At 38.9% G+C, this 22,474-nt stretch overlaps 1 protein-coding gene across 7 annotated transcripts in view; it reads right to left on the bottom strand.

The window, feature by feature from the left end:
* Positions 1-22,474, bottom strand: part of DYM (dymeclin) — a 353,838-nt gene that overhangs the window by 249,520 nt on the left and 81,844 nt on the right. For all 7 annotated transcript variants that reach the window (XM_045886744.3, XM_064577626.1, XM_064577625.1 and 4 more), the window contains 2 exons: positions 8,150-8,275; positions 6,634-6,776 (listed from right to left, as the gene is read on the bottom strand). In XM_045886744.3, coding sequence (XP_045742700.1) covers positions 6,634-6,776; positions 8,150-8,275 — 269 coding nt within the window. The remainder of the gene's footprint in view (positions 1-6,633; positions 6,777-8,149; positions 8,276-22,474) is intronic.

Here is a 22,474-nt window from a genome sequence, read left to right as displayed (position 1 = left end):
GTAGGGAATCCTCATGAACTCTAATATCTGCCACCTGGGAAAAACCGGCTACACTTCCCTCACCGCTAATCCTCTCTGGGATTCCAGGAAATGAAATCTAGTCTCTGTAGAAAAGTCACAAAACCCCTCGATACCTTAATTTTCTTTGTTATTTTACAGAAACAGCCTGCTTTCCACAAAGGAATCACAACGCGTCCATCCGGTCTCAATATGGTGACAAGGACATAATCCTGAATAAAGAAGGAAGTCCCAAACCTCTGTTTAATGATGATCCAGGGCTGAAAATAAGTGCACATCTTATCTTTGGCTGAAATTATGGATGACACCATACCTAACAAAACCATATTTGACATACACTGAACATTGTATGTATAAAACTGAAGGGGGAAGACAGGACATAAAACTGCAGGTATAAAAAAGATGAGATGATGAAAGCTAACAAAAATTCATTAATAACTGAATATTATCTGCCAAAAGAGTGAGATTTCAGTCTAGATTGATTTTTTAAGATGTAGTGTCCAGAATCAGGGGGTTTAGGGCTCTGATCCATTCCATGCTGGAGTACTGTAGTAACGGCCAGACTTCAGGAGAAACTGGATAAACTCATATGGCAACAGAAAACAATGAAGAGAGCAACAAAAAGAAAACTCAAGATAATACGAGAGGAGACGGCCAGCTGAAACCATCGGAGTTGCCTCACAAGACGTTGCTCAGCCAACAGTACTGGCTCGAGTATCTGCAATGATGGGCCCACAGCGAAACAGATCCAAGCACTGGAGAGGGACGTGGACCAAGCGAGTGTGCTGAAATGGACCAGCTATACCAGAATCTTCTAGAATGTTTACTGAAAATGTATATGACCCAGCCCAAGCACAGGTGTAATGACTCAGAAATTCCAAGGTGTAAGCACACGCATGTGCCTTTTTTTTTTTAAAGTATGCCGAGTGGATCGCTAATGTTTGGAAGCCACTACATGACGTTTATCCTCATTTCTCCTAATCTTGGAATTCTACAGTTCATTACAAAATACCACATGGATTAAAACTGTAGCACTCGGGACGCCTGGGTGGCTCAGTGGGTTAAGCGGCTGCCTTCGGCTCAGGTCATGATCCCAGGGTCCTGGGATCGAGTCCCACGTCGGGCTCCTTGCTCGGCGGGGAGCCTGCTTCTCCCTCTGCCTGCCTCTCCCCCTGCTTGTGTTCTGTCTCTCTCTCTGACAAATAAATAAATAAAATCTTTAAAAAAAAAAACAAAAAACTGTAACACTCTTTCCTAAACAGTAAAGTGACGTATCAATTGGTTCTTTTTCCGTTTGGCCAGCATCTTAGAGAAATACATCTAAACTTAAAAGCTATAAAGAGGAAGGAAACCACTTTTTCTTGTACTGCAAAATTATGAAGAGGCTTGTTGGTATGTATTACAGGTTCTCCCAGGTAAAGTAAGATATTAATGTATAATTGATCCTAACCACTTCCAGTGAAAGACGTAAACCACACCTGACGCATGTGAAAACAATTTTTTTTTAAAAGAACAAAATCCAGGGGGCGCCTGGGTGGCTCAGTCGTTAAGTGTCTGCCTTCAGCTCAGGTCACGGTCCCAGGGTCCTGGGATCGAGCCCCGCATCCGGCTCCCTGCTCGGCGGGAAGCCTGCTACTCCCTCTCCCACTCCCCCTGCTTGTGTTCCCTCTCTCGCTGTTTCTCTCTCTGTTAAAAAATAAATAAAATCTTTTAAAAATAATAATAATAATAATAATAATAATTTAAAAAAAAAAGAGCAAAATCCATACAAGTAATTTTCATTATTCTCATTAACTGTAAAAAAAAAACTTTCTAGGGGTCATTAAAATATATTAGTAATTCCTCATTCATTTAATACTTTCTATTCAAACATCATGCAAGCACTCACCACATACTGCGGGACCAATAATAAACAGAAAGGGGCAGGGGATGTGCTGCCTGGTGTAACAGCTAGTCTAGGATAGATAAACTGACAGCAGCCTAGTTACAAGAACATCTAATTGTAAAAATGCAATTTTGGTGCAACAAAAATGATACTATATTAAAAAAAGTAGATTTTAAAATGCAGAGGCAATCTCCATTTCTTTATTTTTGCTGACAAAGAAATAAACAACTGTTCCTAAGGGTAGTTGAATATTAAATTTACTGAAGCTCACAAGTGTGCTGTGGTTGTGTAAGAGATGTCCCCTCTCAGGAAATACACATTCAAGTATTTAGAGATAAAGGGCCATGATGCATGTAACTTACCCTCAAATGGTTAAAAAAAAATTGTGTGTGTGTGTGTGTGTGTGTGTGTGTGTAGAATGAAAGAGGAGGAGGGAAGGGATACAGACACAAAACTAACAGGATAAAATGGTAACAATAAATCAACCTGGAAAAGGTATATAATTTCTTGTAAGACTTTTATTTCTGGAACTTTCATTACATATGAACTTAATTCCAAATAAAGTTTTTTTGTTTTTTTTGTTTTTTAAGAGGAGACAGATAAATAAGGGAAAAAATAGCACAATGTTGATAATTCTTAAAGATGGGTTATGGATAGGTGGTCATTCTACCACTCTCTCTACTTTTATCCATCTTTGAAATTTGCCACAATAATATGTTAAAAAATAAAAATAAAGAGCAGGTGAAATCATGTATTAAGTTCGCTACTAAAGTGACTAGAAAACAGAAGGCATTCAATAAATGATAGATGTTATTATAAACCGAGTTCACTCTATCTGGAGTGTAGACAAGTTATTAGGGTTTGCTATTTCAGTACATACAGCAAGTATTTACTGACAGTCCAGATGTAAGGTGCTCTGCTGGAGACAGCAGTGAACATGCTCACATTAAGTCAAGCACCAGCTGACACACTCAGGACTCAGGTTATGATGAGAGAGGACCAGAAACAAAGGTGAAGAGTCAAAGGAACTGAGCTCAAGTGCAAACCAACATCACATCTTTCCTAGGTGATCTTAGAAAAATCATAACTAGGAACATCTCTTCATCAGTCGTATTATAGAAAGGTAAAACCACATATTTGACAAGGTTGCTACAAGAACCAAGTGAAATACATGAAAAGTGCTCTATAAACTCTCAAGTGTTATCCACATGTTAGTTTTCATTGTATTGTATGTAGAGGCCAGGTATGGAGAATGAGGTTTGTACACAGTAATCGTAACGCAAAGCCAAGTTAAGTATGCCACAGGGAAAGAGCACACCTGGCTAGGAGAGAAAAGGAAGTCTTCATGGAGAAGGTGGTACTTGAGATGGCCCTTAATGGATGGACCAGCAGAAAAAAGTCAGAGAGGAGGAAATAGGATTCTAAATGAAAGAGATAATCCAAGGAAAGACATGAAAGGGGGAGAGCATCAGGCATGTGAAGAGTAACAGAGTTCTTACTAGAGTCTGGGCAACAAACAGTAGAATATTCAACCAGAAATATATCTGAAAAAGTGAGAATAAACTGGAGAAGACCTTGCCTAATGCCTGGGAGGGTCCAGATGTGTGGCTCACTACTCACCTAGCACGAGGAAGCTTTTCTTCCTCTGCCAGTGCCAACGAAACTTCACTATCCAAAACTAGACAGGTTTTCAAACTAAGGCACTGTTTCAAAGGAAATTATTCAAGCAACACGTACCACACATATACTGCTATGAAAAGAAACGCTTTCTACTGAGTTTCCAGAAAAAACGCAATCCCAATGAAAATAAATATAATCCAAAAGAGTTTATAATTTACATTTGGCTTTGGCATTTTTTTTTTCAGAAGGAGCTTCCAAATCATATTTCTTCTCAAGCCAATATTAAAGTAAGAAAATTCCTTAACTACAAACCAAAAGATCTTCAAAAGTGATCACACAACTGAAGTTAAATTTCCTTGTCAACCTGATTGACTTTCACAGAATGTGACTTAATTCAACATTACATGACCACTTTTCCTCCCGCCCCAATAATACATAGCTGTGCTTTAGAAGAGAACATTCTTTTGCTGTTTGAGTCGCATACTGTAAAATAATGAAAAATCACTCTTATCCTGATTTATACCTTTATATGAATAGTTTTATGAAGATGTAAGAAGCTATATAAAATGTCTTGTGACTATAGTTCACTAAAAATCTTAAGTCCATTTTATTTATTTTTATTTTTTAAGATTTTTAATTATTTATTGAAGAGAAAGAGAGAGCACAAGGCAGGGAAGTGGCAGAGGGAGGACAGTCAGACTTCCCACTGAACACAGAGCGAGACACACAGGGCTCGATCCCAGGACCCCGAGACCATGACCCGGTCATGGTCAGATACTTAACTGACTGAGCCACCCAGGACCCCCGTAAGTCCATTTTCATGTCCTTAACTAATATTAAATCTTTTTCACCACCACCTCCCCCAGACTCTGAATATTAAATTTTTTAATGGTAAGGGAAAAAGCCATAAAATCATTGGAAATTATATGAAAATAATCTTAGCAATCCTGACCTCATTCAATAGACAAAAAAACTGGAAGCTAGGAAAATTAAGGGACTTCCTTCTGATACACTGCTAACTAGGTGGGACAGATCTAAAGTTTAAAAGTTCTTTGGCACCTGGTACTGATGATACCACATTACCATAATGGACATTCTTCTGATGACACATAACTCCAAGAAAAACTAAACACAATGCATGAATCTATGTTTGTCCTTTAAAAAAAAAAGTGCAGGGACGCCTGGGTGGCTCAGTTGGTTAAGCGACTGCCTTCGGCTCAGGTCATGATCCTGGAGTCCCGGGATCGAGTCCCACATCGGGCTCTCTGCTCAGCAGGAAGTCTGCTTCTCCCTCTGACCCTCCCCCCTCTCATGCTCTATCTCATTCTCTCTCTCAAATAAATAAATAAAATCTTTAAAAAAAAAAAAGTGCAAAGTATTGCCATTGTTTGAAAGAAAGCAGTTAATGAACTTATACTATCTCCTCCCACAAATCTTCAACCAGGGGCGTCTGGGCGGCCCAGTCGGTTAAGCGTCTGCCTTCGGCCCAGGTCATGATCCCAGGGTCCTGGGATCGAGTCCCCCATCGGGCTCCTTGCTCTGTGGGGAGTCTGCTTCTCCCTCTGACCCTGCCACTCCCCGCTGCTCATGCACTCTCGCTCTCTCAAATAAATAAAAATCCTTAAGAAAAAATCTTCAACCATCTTGAAATACTGGAAAATACTTAGCTTTATATCCTTATTCCAGTTTAATGATCAAAAAAGAAAATACTGATGGATTAATGAAGCCTTCCCATGGGACGCAAGCAGCCACGGCTGTGCTGCCTTCAGAGGCCGCAGATGCACAAGCCTGGGACACAGCCTCCTCAACTGAAACAAGGGCAAATCAGAGCACGAACCTCTGCAGGCCTGGCATTCTGGGGAGCCTGCTCAGCACCGAAGACAAAGCGATGAGGGACCACAAATGTATTCAATCCATCATATTAAAAGAAATCAGGGGAAGGCAAATCTAGAAAGCCTGGCCCACAGATCAATTCCAAAAGTCAACAGAGGTCTCTTAACCCAAAGACGTTCCCAAGACGCACTACCCGATCCATTATCAAACAGGACTGGACTACATTTTCCCATCATACTGATGTTCCTCCCTGAGTGTGGCGAGCACGCCACAGCCATAATTTCACTGTGGAACTCGGCTCCGGGTAGCATTCCTTCAAATAGCCCACCTGTGCAGTACGTGGTATGGCGCGTACTGCTAGCTTAGTAAGAGCGCCCATGCAGACCCTACAACTGCCAAAGTACCAGGCTGCTTTTTGTTTCTCCTTCAGAAGAAAGCAAAAGTTCAGTTTCTAGGACTTCGTGTGACGCGGGTCCGCCACACTAACACCAGGGAGAGCCAGGGCTAACCCTTGCCACTCCTCGTGTCTTCATGTCCAACACCGTTAAGCAGAAACAAGGCTTTACTGTCAGCTGGGAAAGGATTTTCTGCAGTGAATGCAATCTGCTTCCAATCTGATAAAACCCACATATGTGCTTCAGAATTTAATAAAAAACTCTTCAAAATGTGCTAATTTGTTGCTGAGCAAATGAAACGTATAACAAGAAAACTACACCTAATTAGTCATGTAAGATCCTAACCAATAAAGCCTCTAAAATAGCATGATTTCGGGCGCCTGGGTGGCTCAGACGGTTAAGCGTCTGCCTTCGGCTCAGGTCATGATCCCAGGGTCCTGGGATCGAGTCCCGCATCGGGCTCCCTGCTCCTTGGGAGCCTGCTTCTCTCTCTCTCTCTGTCTCTCATGAATAAATAAATAAAATCTTTAGAAATAAATAAAATAAAATAAAATAAAATAGCATGATTTCCTCAAAGCACAAGCAGTAAAGTTTCCAAGAGCTTAACCGCATTTATTGTGTACAGCTAAAATTCATGCGATATGCATATTTACAAACATTATTCTTGAAAAATGGTGTCTTACAGGTAAACAATTATTTGCATACATTTCACTGCATCAATCACAGCACTAAATGGAAAAAATATTTTAAATTACTTCCAGTATTTCACATTTAGCCAGCTCCACAGAGCCAACAGTGGTAGCCAAGTGGACAGAATTTCTTATGACTAATTAGACAAATTCTATCTGCATCCAAGAACTGACAAAATCTGGTTAGACTTACTTGCTACTCCTGACGCAAGTCCATAGAGCAGTCCTCCCCCCTCCGACTGCTGTGGGAGAACCTGTGCTCCTGGAGGGGGCGGCTTTTCTTGTCTGATAAAGTTATACAATAAGGTTTTCACAAGTTTGCTGGTGTACGGAAGACTACACAAAAAGAAAAAAGAAGAAAATCAAACTCATAGTTATGGAAGTCCCCTGATTTTGTATAATGATAAATATCATCTATATAATCTTTTAATAAAAAAGGGATTAGCACAATTCAAAGAAATGTAGCACTGTCACGTAACAGTGAAGACTGTGGGCTCTGAGATCAGACTTGAGGCTGAATTCTGGCTTTCCTGTTTCTATGCCATAGTTGTTGGTCAAATAACTTCAACTCCTGAGTGCCAGTTACCTTACTGGTAATCTGTATAACAGGTGACATATTATAAATTCAGTGTATTATTCAGTACCTGGTACTTGAAGGGAGGTAGTAACACAGAATCAGTAGGGAAAAGCAAGAATTAAAAAGCAACAATATAAAAGACTATACATTTTAAGCATGAAATTATTCAATTTATGCATGCATACAAAATATTATATATATTTATTCTTTCCTTTTAAGTAATGGAATGAAAGGAGAAGAGAACACAAGTGAAAAGGGATATGTGTCCACAAATTAAAGTGATAAACCAATTCCTACAATCTAGAGAAAACTCTGTAATAGACTCCTGAGCCAAAGCTCAGGCTCTTTCTCTATAGCCAGTGATTTTCAAATGTGTTCCAAACAGCCTTACAGGTTTCTGTGACTGTATCACAGGTACAATCCAGGGAGCAAGAAGGTGCCACATAGATAACCAAGGCAACAAGAAGGATGTGAAAAAGACAAAGCTCCTCCCACTCCCTGAGAACTTCAATCAAAGCTACTTTATTTGTAATTGTTTTACATTCTCAAGTTCTGTGAAGAATGTGCCAACAGAAGATACGTGTGTGTGTGTGTTTTATCTACTTCCAGCCCCCCATTAGGAGCTTGTAAGCTGCTACTGAAGAGCAGAGCCCCCCATCCTAATGCGGTTAACACACACTAAATATCTATGACTAAATGAAAGTAGGAGCAGTCAGCTAAGAGGCTGCTGGACTAGTCCAAACCCAGGGTAACTGGGTGGAGATGTGGTAGTTTCGAAGGGACCTGTGAAAAGGGGAAGACTGAAAATAATTTCAGTGGACAAGCATGCCAAGATGAGTGCTTAGACATAGAGAATGCTGCAGAAAAAGAAGAAAGACAACTTCAAAGTTTCACTTCTACAAAGAAACCACCAGAGAAGGTGAAAAGCCGTGGAGATGAAAGGGGCAGGGAGGATGGACAGTTTAAATCAGAAAGCAGAATCTGGTTCCTTACATGTTGGGTTTGGAGTGCGGACAGAATCACAGAAGGAAATGTCTGGCTGGACAGCTGGGACAACAGTGAGGTTAGAGGACAAGACCAGAAATATAGATTTATACAATAAGAAGTAGAAAAATGTAAAACAGGAACATACCATCGACCTCGCATCAAATACTTGTGACTGATACTCTGTCGCAAAACTTCCTTGTGGAAGAGTTGGCAAGAAAGGAAAACCACCATTGTTGATACAGCTTCTACTGAGATTTCATATGTAATATCTCTGGAGAAATAGGAAACAAACAGAATAATGATCCCCTTGGAAATTAGGATTGCTCTTTTCTAAATTATACATTTAAAAACTCAACCTAAATATTCAACATGTTTCTGGGTTATAAAAAAAATAGTAATATGTTTAACATAAAAATTAAGTCAAGCAAAAACATGAAGCCCTTTCCCAGCCATTAGCTCTTGTACTTGGGTAAGGCATCCCATGACTTTCCTATTTTCCAGTTCCCATCTCCTGCTGAATGACAAGTCTCTTAATGTATAACGTTAACAGTTACCAGCAGTGTTCGGCTTGGAAGATCCACCCTAAAGCTCTATGTTCATCTCTGTTTATTTATAATGCAGAACCAAATATGCAGATTGCCAAACTGAAGAGAAGTCCCAGTGCAGGGAAGAAAACTGCCTTTTCGTGGTGATAATCACTTTACAATGAGAACAATGGCATATCCTAACAACCTCTACCTCTAGTGTCTGCTGCCTCAAGGCCAACTCTGCATGTTCAGCAAAATATGGACAGTGAACACATTATACCTGTTTTATTAAGCAAGTTTCTCCCAAGATCATCAGCCCCCCTTTAGAAATAAATCTTAGATCAAATAAAAAGGAAACAAAGTTTTGGCTGAGCAGGAAGCACAAACAGGAATAAATGGCTCAAGAAATCTTCAGTTATTGCAAAAGTTTAACATGATCATCATGGGGGAAAGTAACAGATCAGGAAAGTGGAAATCTCAACAACACAGCAAAAAGAGTAACAGCTCCCAAAGAATATCAAAATATTTGACACAACTGAAATACTCATGGAAAGGCCCTCCCCCCAAAAAACACTTAACACCTACTTAAATGAGGCTCATTAAGCAAATTAAACATGTCTTGATTCTAGAACTGGGCAAGCTTAAATTCTACCAGATATTTTAAGGACTTATTGCTGATAGAAATCTCTCTTATTTTTTTTTTTTAAGGAATTTTTTTGAAAGATTTTATTTATTTATTTGACCGAGAGAGAACACAAGCAGGGGGAGCAGCAGGCAGAGGGAGGAGAAGCAGGCTCTCTGACGAGCAGGGTGCCCGACGTGGGGCTCGATTCCAGGACCTTGGGATCATGACCTGAGCCAAAGGCAGCCACCCAACCAACTGAGTCACCCAGGTGCCCAATAGAAATCTCTTTTAAAAATAAAATATACAAAACACAAGAGGTCCATGCAACTGATGTTGTTATGTAATGAATAAATCCCAATTCTACTCAGAAATCTCACTTTCAAAAGTATCATAGAACAATTCTCTCTCCTGAAATTTCCATAATTAGTGTTGTAAATATTAACCACATAAAACACAATTCTTATATTTGTTCTTACTCCTTGAACTGAATGAAAGACAAGCATGACATGTCATGTTATGATTCATTAATTCTTCATAATAATGATGATGACTGCTAGCACCTGAAAGATTTTGCATCACAGCTATCATTTACTCATATAGCCCATACTCTATGGTCAATTGGCTAGACATTTAGCTGGGTCAGGGCTTAAAGCCAAATCCTGAAGAACAAAATATCTTGCTACAGGGTAGAGCCTATCTAGATAGGTGACCCTCTCCAGGACATTTGATCATATATTCAGTTACTGCATCAATAATAAAGAATCAACTGCAGTGGTTTATAATTTATAATTTAACATCTTATTCTATGTCCCAAATCCAAATTCTGTAAAGCTATACAGGAGTGAAGGGTAGAGGGTTTCATGTTGGGAGGTCGGGAAAGCTGACAGCACATAAGAACAGTGACTCAACAGGACATTTTCGTGCCAAGCTACAAATCCATTCACCAAAATTCCTAAACAGAACTAAGTGATCCCCCTTGTGTGCTTCCATAGGTCTATGGATAAAAGTTCTATCAAACTGTTTATTACACTGTATTCCACTTTGTAGGTCATTCAACAAATATTTACAAAGAACTTATTCTTACTATATCTAGACAGGCATTATGCCCCATATTAGAGACCTATTCATCAACAAAGAGATAAGGCTCCCGCCTTTATGGAGCTTACAGTTTAGTAAAGAAAAGAGAACTCAAGAAATAATTACACCAAAAAGGGTCATAAAGAAAAAGAGTAAGTAACACCATGAAAGGATTTAGGGGATTCTGGTTGTAAAGCTCTTCTGAAAAAGTGACATTAAGTTACGCCCTAAAGCATGACTGGCAAGCAGTTACATGTAGACGAGTTTTGTTTTTTTTTTAAGATTTATTTATTTGAGGGGCGCCTGGGTGGCTCAGTCGTTAAGCGCCTGCCTTCGGCTCAGGTCATGATTCCAGGGTCCTGGGATCGAGCCACGCATCGGGCTCCCTGCAGAGCAGGAAGCCTGCTTCTCCCTCTCCCACTCCCCCTGCTTGTGTTCCCTCTCTAGCTGTCTCTCTCTCTCTGTCAAAAAAAAAGATTTATTTATTTGAGAGAGAGCATGTGCACACGTGCAAGTGGAGCTCCAAGTTATGACCCATGAGATCATGATCTGAGCTGAAATCGTGACCTGAGCCAAAAACAAGAGTTGGACGCTTAACCAACGGAGCCACCCACGTGTCCCAAGACGAGTCTCTTTTCTAGCTAGGGATCCTTTCATTTTTTAGTTAGTTATATTCCCAACTCTAGTACATAACAGACACTCAATGAATAAATGGACACAGAGACAGAGAGATTTTTTCTTTTTTGTAACTTTTGTATTTTTTTGAGAGAGGGAGGGAGAATCTTAAGCAGTCTCCACGCCCAGTGTGGAGCCCCACATGGGGCTCAATCTCACAACCTTGAGATCATAACCTGAGCTGAAATCAAGAGTAGGACACTCAACTGACTGAGTCACCCAGGCGTCCCAAGACACAGGGATCTTTTAATGCTCTGATTTTGATTGGAAATGACTGACTGGGTCTTCCTGAATAGACTCATCAGCATAGCATATAAAGCATATGTAATTTGGAATAGCAAAAAAGGAAGAAATGTGTTGAGGTCATGTAATACCTGGTCATAATACAAAAGAATACTCATTGCAAACATAAAGGGAATTTCATGAAGGACCCACGATGCTGCTGATTGACTGAGAGGATATCTTTTATTCATTTTTCTGACCAGCATCCATTTATCAGCAGTAAAACAAAGGACACATAGGATGATCTGAATGGAATGACTTAATACCATGAAAATAGTAATTCTACACAAATTAATCCTAAAGTCAAGTCAGGAACTTTTTCAGGAATGTCCTAAAGTGACTCTAAACTTTTTATGGAAGAGTAAACATGGCCAAGTCAACCTTGAAAATAAAGAGTGAAGAGAGGGACTTTCACTACCAGGTATCAAGCCATGCTATGCAGCTATAGCAATAAAAACAGCATGGTATTTGCACACACACACACACAAAAACAGGCAAATGAATGAAACCCACCCAAGAACCAAACCTATGGCTCACACCTGTGGTACAGACGTAAATAACATACAACAAAGATGGGTCCACGAATCAATGAGGACAGAAGAGACTGTACAGAGGATGGTGCTAGGAACAACTGGCTCCTTTTACAAAGAAAGTAGTGATGGGTCCCTATCTAGCAACATACTCAAAGCCCCACTACAGATGGGTTAAAGACCTGGATGTGAATGGTACAGCTAAAGTTAACACAAGAAAACATACGATGCTAAGTTTGGAACATAAGCACATGAAATGACTTCTTAAATAAAAGCCTGAGAGCACAAACCATAAAGTCAAAAAATGCACTTAATTACATAAAAATTAAGGATTATTGCTCAACAAATGAAACCTTGGACAAAGGTAACAGGCAGATGAAGAACAAGAAACTCATCAAGAACCTTACAAACAACTCCTGCAAATGGCCAAGAAAAAAAAAAAAAAAAAGAACTCCACTAGGAAAAAAGAGCAAAGTATATTAACAGTTTAAAACACTGTGATATCGCATTCTGCCCTGGTAAATATAAAGTATTGGCAGGCATACGGTGATATATAAACCCTCACGTACTGCTGATGGGAATATTAACCAGAGCAGTCATCTTTAGAGAGCAACCTATGACCCAATATATGTATATATGCCAAAGAAAAACTCACAGACACTGTTTGAGGACTGTGGTAGGCAAACTCTAAAATGACTCTCAATAATTCCTGCTTCCTACTATTCATATGCCCTTGTGTACTGCCTCCCCTTGAGTGCAGGCTGAATCTAGTAACTCACCTCTGATAAACACAATAAAAGTGAGAGGATGCCACTACCAGGTGGAGGTAAATTTACAAAATGACTATGGCTTGTGTTGGGCACCCTCTCTTGCCTTTCCTTTTTTTCCTTTTTTTTGCTTTCTCTGAGGGAAGCCAGATACTTTGTTGTGAGCTGACATATGGAGAAGTCCACCTGGCAAAGAACTAAAGGAGGCCTCCAATCAACAGCTAAAGAACTGAAGTCCAGTTTCCCTAGAGTAACTGAATCCTGACAACAGCAAGCGAGAAATCTAGAAAGCAGGTCCTCCCCTTCCTAGCTGAGGCTTCAGATGAGACCACAGCCCCAGCAATAAGCTCAACTACAACTTCAAGAGTCAGAGGCACCATGCCAGCTCTACCTCCTGATCCTAACAAACTGGGCATGAAGCCTACTTTAAAAAAATGCATGTACATAGAACATTTAGTTGCACACATATATATATGGCATATATATATATATATATATATATATATATATATATATATATAAAATGCATTAGACACACTTAAAATGGCTGTTGATGGGAAAGAAGAGGAGTAAGGAATGGGGATAAATGGGAATAAGTGAATGGATTAACACCAAATGCTGGGAGGGATGGGCCTCACATGAACCAGTGATGATAATGACCCTTGAAGTAATGACCCTTGAAGTGAAGTATGTGATCGACTCAATCCTATGCCTGATGTGTCCAAAATCAGGGACAGTGGGATGAAGAGGGGGGCATCAGAAGTTGGATGATATACTGAAGTAGGGAAATGCTTTAACTAATTCAAGAAACAAAGCATATGCAATAAACTGTTTCACTGAAACATTATGAGGACCTCAACGAAAACAGTGACAACAGGAACGGAAAAGAGCAATCACACTTGAATGACATGGAACAAAATAAAACTAATAGCACTCAGTGACAGACTGGATGCTTAAAGTGGGCAAAAAAGACTAAGACTAATAAAAAAAGACAGGTTTCTAGATTTAGAACTCAGAGACAGTGATACCAACCTAAATCAAGAACACTTTCTTTTTTCATGAATGGATGCTGAATTTGGTCAAACGCTTTTTCCACACTTACTGAGACAACACTCATATAGCTTTTCTAATTTATTCTGTCAATATAGCGTATTATGTTGATTGAATTTCAAGTGTTAACCATATCACATTCTTCAGGTAAACCACACTTGGTTATGATGTACTATCCTTTTCATAAATTGCTGGATACAACTTACTAATTATTTTTTAAAGATGTTATTTATTTATTTATTTATTTATTTATTTGAGAGAGTGCTAGCATGAGCCGGAGGAAGGGCAGAGGGAGAGGGACAGGCAGAGAATCTCAAGCAGACTCTGTGCTGAGCATGGAGCCTGACGGGCTCAATCTCATGACCCTGAGATCATGACCTGAGCTAAAACCAAGAGTTGGACACTTAACCAACTGAACCACCCAGGCATCCCAACTTACTAATTATTTTTAAAAGATTTTTCTCCTATACTGATAAAAGATAGAAGTCCGTAATTTTCTTTTTACGTAATTGTGAGGTTTTAATATCAGGGTTAAGCTAGCCTCACAAAACATGTTATCCCATCTACTTTTGAAACATACTTTATTGAAATATTTGCTTCATGACACAATGTTGAGCAAAGACAGCGGAACATTATGTACCATACGAATGAATATGCACGCAGATGCTAACAGGCAAAAAATTTAAAAAGCAATCCTGAGAGATGAGATTATAGGTGACTATTTTTATTACTTTAAACTTTTTAAACGGGAAGGGTATGAAGAAAATGAATGGGAGAAACATTTGCTCCAAACTGATTATCTCTACTGGGAAATTTCCAGTAGATAGTGAAAATTTGAGGATAGTATCTAACCTCATTTTGACCATGGGTCTTCTTAATGATTCCTCTCTCTCACTTCACTGTAAACAATCAAAGTAACAGAGATTGCAACTAGGGAAAAACAATCTAACATGAGTGTCTTAGTGCTTGTGGACCACAATAACAAACTAAGAGACTGGGTGGCTTATAAACAAAAGAAATCTATTCTCACAGGTCTGAAGGCTAGAAAGTCCAAGATCAAGGCACCTGCAGATTTAGTGTCTGATGAGAGCTGGCTTTCTGGTTCACAGACAGCGAGCATCTTTTTGTTGTGTTATCACATGGTGGAAGAGGGGCAAGGGAACTTTCCTGGGTATATTTTACAAGGGTACTAATCCCATTCATGAGGGCTTTGCCCTCATGACCTAACCATCCCCCCCCACCCAAATACCATCACCTTGGAGGTTAGGTTTCCACATATGAATTTTGGGAGGACACAAACATTCAGATCATAGCAATAAGTTAGCCACACTTACTGTATTAGTTAGGGCTCTCCAGAGAAACAGAATCCACAATATATGAAGAGATGTACTGTAAGGGATTGGCTCACACAATTAATGGAAGTTGAGAAGTTCCATTACAAGCTATCTGCAAGGGCGATGGGGGTGGAAAAGCCAGTGGTATAGTTCCCGTCCAAACCCAAAGGCCTGAGAACCAGAAAAACCCTGGTCTAAGTCTAAAGGCCCAAGAATCAGGAGCACCAGTGTCCGAGGACAGAAGATGAATGTCTCAGCTCAAGCAGGAGAGCAAATTCACCCTTCCTCCACCTCTGTGTTCTATTCATGCCCTCAACAGACTGGATGATCCCAGTACTGATGAGTATGATCTTTCTGACAAAGTCTACCAATTCAGATGCTAATTGCGTCCAGAAACACACTCATGGACACACCCAGAAATAATGAAATAATGTTTGACCTCTGGGCACCCCTCAGCTCTGTCAAGCTGTCACACAAAATTAACCATCACATTTGCCCATCAAAGATGTAAGTTCAACGTTTAAATACTGGCAGAGTGCACACAGATTCAGTCTCATTAAAAGCATTTGGTCATTAAAAGCATTTAAACACTATTTGAAAGATTTTACACCGAGAAATGTTGTTCCTGCATAAGAAACAAACAGCAGTCTAACACTCACAGGCACCTCTAATTTTTAATAACCATAAAAAGCAAATACGTATTTCGGTAAAAAACTTTTTACTCAATATAAAGCTTAGTGGCATAGCACACAGCATTTGCGATTCTTATTCACAAAAGAGCCTATGAATCAAAAACCAAGCTACCCCATATATCAACATACCATTTAATATGAATAAAAATATAAGATTTAGAGAAACAAAAAGAATGCCTAAAAAGAAGAGCATCTAGCATCTTTTTATGTGTGCACAGAATAAAAATCAGCTCAAATATACTACAGTCACTCAGGGTTGATAATGACGGAGAATACAACGATCTCTCTCAGAAGAAATCTACTGAGGAGACGAGCAGGCATTTCTTATTTGTAAATAATTGTTAAACAAGTTAAAAATGGACTTCATCAATATGATACTAAAAGACAGTGAGATACATACATACTGTTGGAACAACTGTATAGCCTTCTGTAAGAAAAAAAACTTGAATCTATACCTCAGACCCTATACTAAAAGAAATCCCAAATAGAAGTTTAAATCTTAAAGAAAAAAAAAAAAACCCTATGGGACAAGATGGAAGATTCTCTTATAACATGCTTTATAGAAGGCCTTTCCAACCATTCATTCCAAATATTCACTGAGCACTTACTTACCCTATGCCAGGCCTCCTGGAGCTTATATTCTAGAGGGGCAGACAAATAAATATGCTATGTAATAAATTAAAAGGTTATAAGTGCTATGAAGAAAACAATGCACAAAGGTTGGATAAGGAGTACCTCGTTAAGGTGGAAGGGTAAGGAAGAGTTATGCTAAACTGCTATGAAAATAGTCCAAAATTATGTTTTAAACCAGATCAAAGTTCATTTCTCTGCCACTTAACAATCAGATAAAGCAGGATCTACTTAATAAAGTCATATAAAGGCCATGCTGGAAAGGAAGCTCTGTCCCCCTTTGCATGTACTTCCAAGTTTGTTCCAGTTATCATTTCCCATCAGAGAGAAGGGAGAAAAATCACTCCAAGGCAAGTCATTTCTTTTTAAGTAATACAAAAGTTGTATATGTCACTTCCTCTGGTACACCCACATCTAGACCTAGCTGACAAACGAGCTTGAGAAACATCATCTTTACCTGGACAGCCTCTGCCCAGCTAAATTCTAATAAAGAGGAGAATGAATTTGGGGGACCACTGACAATCGATCACAGGTGTGTTACAATTTTAAACAATAACACTCAACACGAAGTTGACATTTGAGCAAAGACTTCAAAGAAGTAAGGAGGCAAGGGAAGAGTCTGCCAGGGAGAGGGACCGGTACATGCGAAGGCTCTGAGCTGGGAACATTTTTATTTAAGGATATTTAGCATATTTAAGGAACACCAAAGCAGCTAATGGGGCTTCAGTGAAATGTACATGAAGGCAAGTAGTGAGAGAAAGGGCCAAAAAGGTCAACAATGAGCATAAAAGCCCATCCAGAAGGCCTAAAAACTATAAAAGACAGATAAACTCAAATTCTTAAAAATAGTGTTTAAAAATTTATTATGGCAAAACAAAAGCATACTATAAGCAAATACGTCAAAAGGCAAATTTAGAAAAACATATACTTTAAATTCATGTCACAAAGGACTAAAATACAAAATGGGTCCTACAAACAGATACAACAGAGGCTCCGATATGAAAATGAGCAAAGGATATGAGCAAAAAAATGTTAACAACTCTAACGTCCAACAAGAAGGGAATGATTACATATAATTTGATACTGACCTACCACAGATCATAATGTTGTATTTTTTTTAGAAGAACGAGAAGGGATGTAGAAAATTAGATCGAGCTCACACACAAGGCTAATGGGAATGTAAAATGATGAAGCCGCCGAGGAAAGTTAAACACACAATTACCAGATGACTAGCAATTTTACTCTTAGATACATGCCTAGGGGAACAGAAAATGTAAGTCGACCCAAAATCTTGTACAGGAATGCTCAGAGCAGCATTATTTACAATGGCCAAAAAACAGAAACCACCCAAATGTTTACCAACTTATGAGCGGATAAACAAAATGTGGTATATACGTACAATGGCATACTTCTCAGTAATAAAAGGGAATGAAGTCCTGGGACTTGCTACAACAGGGGTGAACCTTAAACTCACTGTGCTAAGTGAAAGCAGCCAGACATAAAAAACCACACAGTCTAGGATTCCATTCGTAGGAAATGTCCCAAAAGGGCAAATCCACAGAGACAGAAAGCAGATTAGCAGTTACTACGGGCCGGACAGAGGGAGAAATGAGGAGTGGCTGCTCATGGGTACAAGGTTTCTCTGCAGGGTGATGAAGTTCTGAAATTCGATGGTCATGACAATTTCACAACTTCTGTGAATATGCTAAAAACCACCTAATGATATACTCTGAAAGGGTAAACTTTGGGGTATTTGACTATTCTCATAACAAAAATGAGAAAGCTCTTTAAATGCTTGTGTACAAAAGCTGCCAGGATAGACTGTCGAATGGACAAAGAGGAAAGTTCAAAACAGTACGTATGATTTCCCAGCTTTTGTGTGAATGCAGGGAGAAATAAGAATCTGTGTTCATAACTGCATCTACATTGCATGAACATCCTCAGGAAGGATACATAAGAGACTAAGCACAGTGGTTACTTATGGAAGCAAATGGGACAGCTGGAGAGATGGGGGACCAGAGTAGGCAGGAGACTGTTCATGTACACTTTTATGTGTTTGGATATTTAAGCAATATGCTCTAAAATTAAATTAATCAAGAACTAAAAATAGCAGACTGTCATATATGTTAAAATTAAACTTTTCTTGACTCAAATCTGATGACATACTGAAATAAGAGCAAACAAAATTAAATCATATTGTGGTATGCTGTAAAAGTCACTGATCCAAAATTAGGAGACCTAGGATCTGCTTCTCAGCTCTCCATTAAACTCATTCTGTTAATTTCAACAAATAATCCCTCTGGGTCTCAGTTTTCCTATTTTTAAATAAGTACATTGGGCAAGATGATCTCTAATGTCATTTCTTGTGTAACTTTCTATAATGCTCAAATAAAGGAATTCAAGGCAATTTTAGATTTCTGTGAAAACAAAATTTAAAATGTATTAATTGGCCTATCCTAAGTGCCAAATAATCAGGGAAAAGAGCCAGACAGGCCAGTACTTGAAAGAAACCAAAATGCTACCATGCTGAGTGTGGTGGTTTTTAGAAGATGAAAAATGTTTTAAGCCAACAGATCTTTCTTGTTTTAATGTCCTTGTATGATCTTCAGAAGATTTTCATCACACAATCGCCAAAACAAAGTAAACTTTAAAAAGCCAAAGTGTTGCTTTGGCTGCCATATTATCCCAAGAACTTTCCACCATCTGGGCTGGAAATGTCCTAAAACAAACTACTGTTGGAGCAAGTTATTAATTTCATGTGAAGAAAAAAAAAGACGGGCGCCTTGACCTTGTGCCGCTCTGCTGGGGCAGAATGGAACACTTGGATAAAGACAAAAGCCTTCATGAAATGGGTGTTAGTCTTGGCTAAGGACAAAGTCAACGAATAAGGAGGAAACAAACATCCTCTTCTGACTTACTATTGGATAAGAAACCGGACAGTATGTAAATGGAACATAAGTTTAACAAAAACAACAGACAAGTTCAAAGGATTAAAACCAAAATTTAGAAATATCAGTGTTATGCCACCACAGAGCGTGAAAGTAAAACATGAGGGAAGACTAAAAAGTGGCAGAGTGTATTACAGATACTGTCAATGGTGGTGGTGGCTAGTTTTCAAAGATAACAAAATCAAAGGCATGGGAATACTTCTCATTTATAAAAGTCTTTAACAGTGGAACAGAAAGTGCCTGGAGGCTAGGAGCCAAAAAACTCTGGATTCTGGTCTCAGAATGGTTAACTCATTAGCTTCATCAGCCACCTTACCTGTCAACTTCATTATATGTAAAAATTAAGGGGGGGGATCAAATAAACTCAAATATCCACTCCACGTTTTCATGATTTCTCGAAGAACTAGTGCTCTACATATAACACTGCATCAAATGCATCAATAAAATATAGCCACATATCTTCCTGAAATAAAATAAAGTTCAACAAACAATATGAGTTTTTAAAGATAACCTTAAAAATGAAAAATTAAGATGGATAAGAGGGATACATAATATAAAAAAAGATGAGTACATAATAATAAAGCAAATATACCAAAATGGTTATATGAGTGTCCATAGTGCAGTCATGCCAAGTTAAAATGTTGCATTCATAAAACAAGAAACAATCAGAGAAAAAGAGCTCTCAGGAATTAAAACTGATTGCTAAACCTTCATCAAAAGTTAGAAATGGTTTTTGAATATACGAAGAGATCTTCAATCTCACTTGTAATGAGAAAATACATATAAGACACTATGGGGGCGCCTGGGTGGCTCAGTCGGTTAAGCATCTGCCTTCAGCTCAGGTCATGACCCCAGGGTGCTGGGATCAAGTCCCGCACTGGGCTCCTTGCTCAGCGGGGAGCATGCTTCTCCCTCTGCCTGCCGCTCCCCCTGCTTGTGCGCATGTGTGCGCTGACAATATCTTAAAAAAAAAAAAAAAAGAATCACACTATTATTTCCATTTTTAACTTACAAAAAATTTTATACAATATTGACAAGGGTCTGTTAAATGATTTTAGTGAGACTATAACTGGTATAATCTCTTTAGGGTTGGTGAGAATGCAAACTGGTGCAGCTACTCTGGAAAACAGCATGGAGGTTCCTCAAAAAGTTGGAAAATAGAGCTACCCTACAACCTAGCAATTCCACTACTAGGTATTTATCCAAAGGATACAAAAATAGTGATTCGAAGGGGCACATGCACTTATAGCAGCAATGTCCACAATAGCCAGAACATGGAAAGAGCCCAGATATCCATCAACAGACGAATGGATAAAGAAGATGTGGTATATATATGCAATGGAATGTTAGTCGGCCATCAAAAAGAATGAAATCTTGTTATTTGCAACAATGTGGACAGAACTAGAGGGTATATGCTAAGCAAAATGAGTCAGAGAAAGACAAAAACCAAATGATTTCACTCATCTGTGAAATTTAAGAAACAAAACAGATGAACATAGGGAAAGGGAAGGAAAAATAAAATAAGATAAAGACAGAGAGGGAGGCAAACCATAAGAGACTCTTAAATATACGGAACAAACTGAGGGTTGCTGGTGGGCGGCGGATGGGTATAATTGGGTGATGGGCATTAAGGAGGGCACTTGACGTAATGAGCACTGGGTGTTATACGCAACTGATGAATCACTAAATTCTACCCTTGAAACCAATACTACACTATATGTGAACTAACTTGAATTTAAATACAATTTTGAAAGAAAAAAATAATAATCTCTTAGGGGACAGGTTTTTTTTAAATCAAACATCATATTTTTATCAAATTTTAAAATGTACCCACTTCATACCAACTCTAAGATTTATATGATGGCTATATCTACATCTGCATGAAGTTAATTTGTGTATATGTAGTATATCCCAACAATGAAATACTATTCAGTGCTAGAAAGATATGAACTATAAAGCCATGAACACGTAAGAAACTTAAATGCATACTGCTAACTAAACAAAGCCAATCTCAAAGGCTACAACTGTATGGTTCCAACTATCAGACAATCTGGAAAAGGCACAACTAAGGAGATAGTAGAAGATCAGTGGCAGCTGGGGTCAGGGGAGGGGATAAACAGGCAGAGCACAGAGGGCTTTTAGGGCAATGAAACTAGTCTTATGATACTCTAATGGTGGATACATGCCATTACCTATTTGTTAAAACCCATACAATGTACAACACACCAAGAGTGAGCCCTAATGGAAACCATGACTTTGGATGATAATGATGTGTCAATGTGGGTTCCTCGACTGTAACATCATATCACCCTGGGGCAGGATGGTGAAGGAGGGGGGGTTGCTATACAACTGTGGGAACAGGAATTATATTGGAATTGCCCATACTTTCTGCTCAATTTTGCTGTGAACCTAAAACTGCTTTGAAAAATAAAGTCCACTAAGAAAAAGAAATAGTGTTATTTAGAAATATATTCAAAGGTATGATAAGGGTAAAGATTTATCTAAACCACCCTAACAGCTAAGAATCAAAAATGATTGTTTTTGGGGAGGAAAGAGATAAAAGGGATAGGACAAAGAACATTTGTTCTCATCATAAGCCCTTGGTGTTTGATTTTTTTCCAAAACCAACTGCACACATGTATTACCATTTAATACAATTGCAGCATCCGTATCAATGGCTAGTAAATATCCATTATGTAATATCGATTATATGTGAAAAGAATTTACTATGTAAAGAATTAACTCCTATAAGTGACACAAAAAATTAAAAAGAAAAAAATTAACTCTTTGCTGGTAGAATTAAAGTTTGCAATTATTAGTGTACTTTACCTCATTCATACTTTGCCATCCATGTATTAATAACAGCAAAAGAAAGTGACAAATGTATTCTGTACCAGTCTTGGTTTTGTAAGAGTAAAAATTCTTTGAAGGCAGAGTCAGTGTTTGCAGGGCCACCTGAGAATCCTGAAAACTGACCTTAGGAAAGGCACTTCCCTTCTCTCCACTTGAGTGACATCATATATAAAATCAAAGGGCTAGGATCAAGAAAAGCTGAATTCTAGTTTTAAAAATCCAATGCTCGGGTGCCTGGGCAGCTCAGTCGTTAAGCGTCTACCTTCGGCTCAGGTCATGATCCGGGGCCCTGGGATCGAGCCCCACATCGGGCTCCCTGCTCTGTGGGAAGCCTGCTCCTCCCTCTGCCTGCCGCTCCCCCTGCTTGTGCTCTCTCTCTCTGTGTCAAATAAATAAAATCTTAAAAAAAAAAATCCAATGCTCATCTGGCTCTAAATAGCCCATAACCTGCAAGGAAATACGCAAACACAGGCAACATGA

Source organism: Mirounga angustirostris, unplaced genomic scaffold (assembly GCF_029215605.1).
Source record: "Mirounga angustirostris isolate CCGP_5_RB_7025 unplaced genomic scaffold, mMirAng1.0.hap1 SCAF_14, whole genome shotgun sequence".
Classification (NCBI taxonomy): domain Eukaryota; kingdom Metazoa; phylum Chordata; class Mammalia; order Carnivora; family Phocidae; genus Mirounga; species Mirounga angustirostris.
This window is presented reverse-complemented; position numbering and strand designations above follow the sequence as displayed.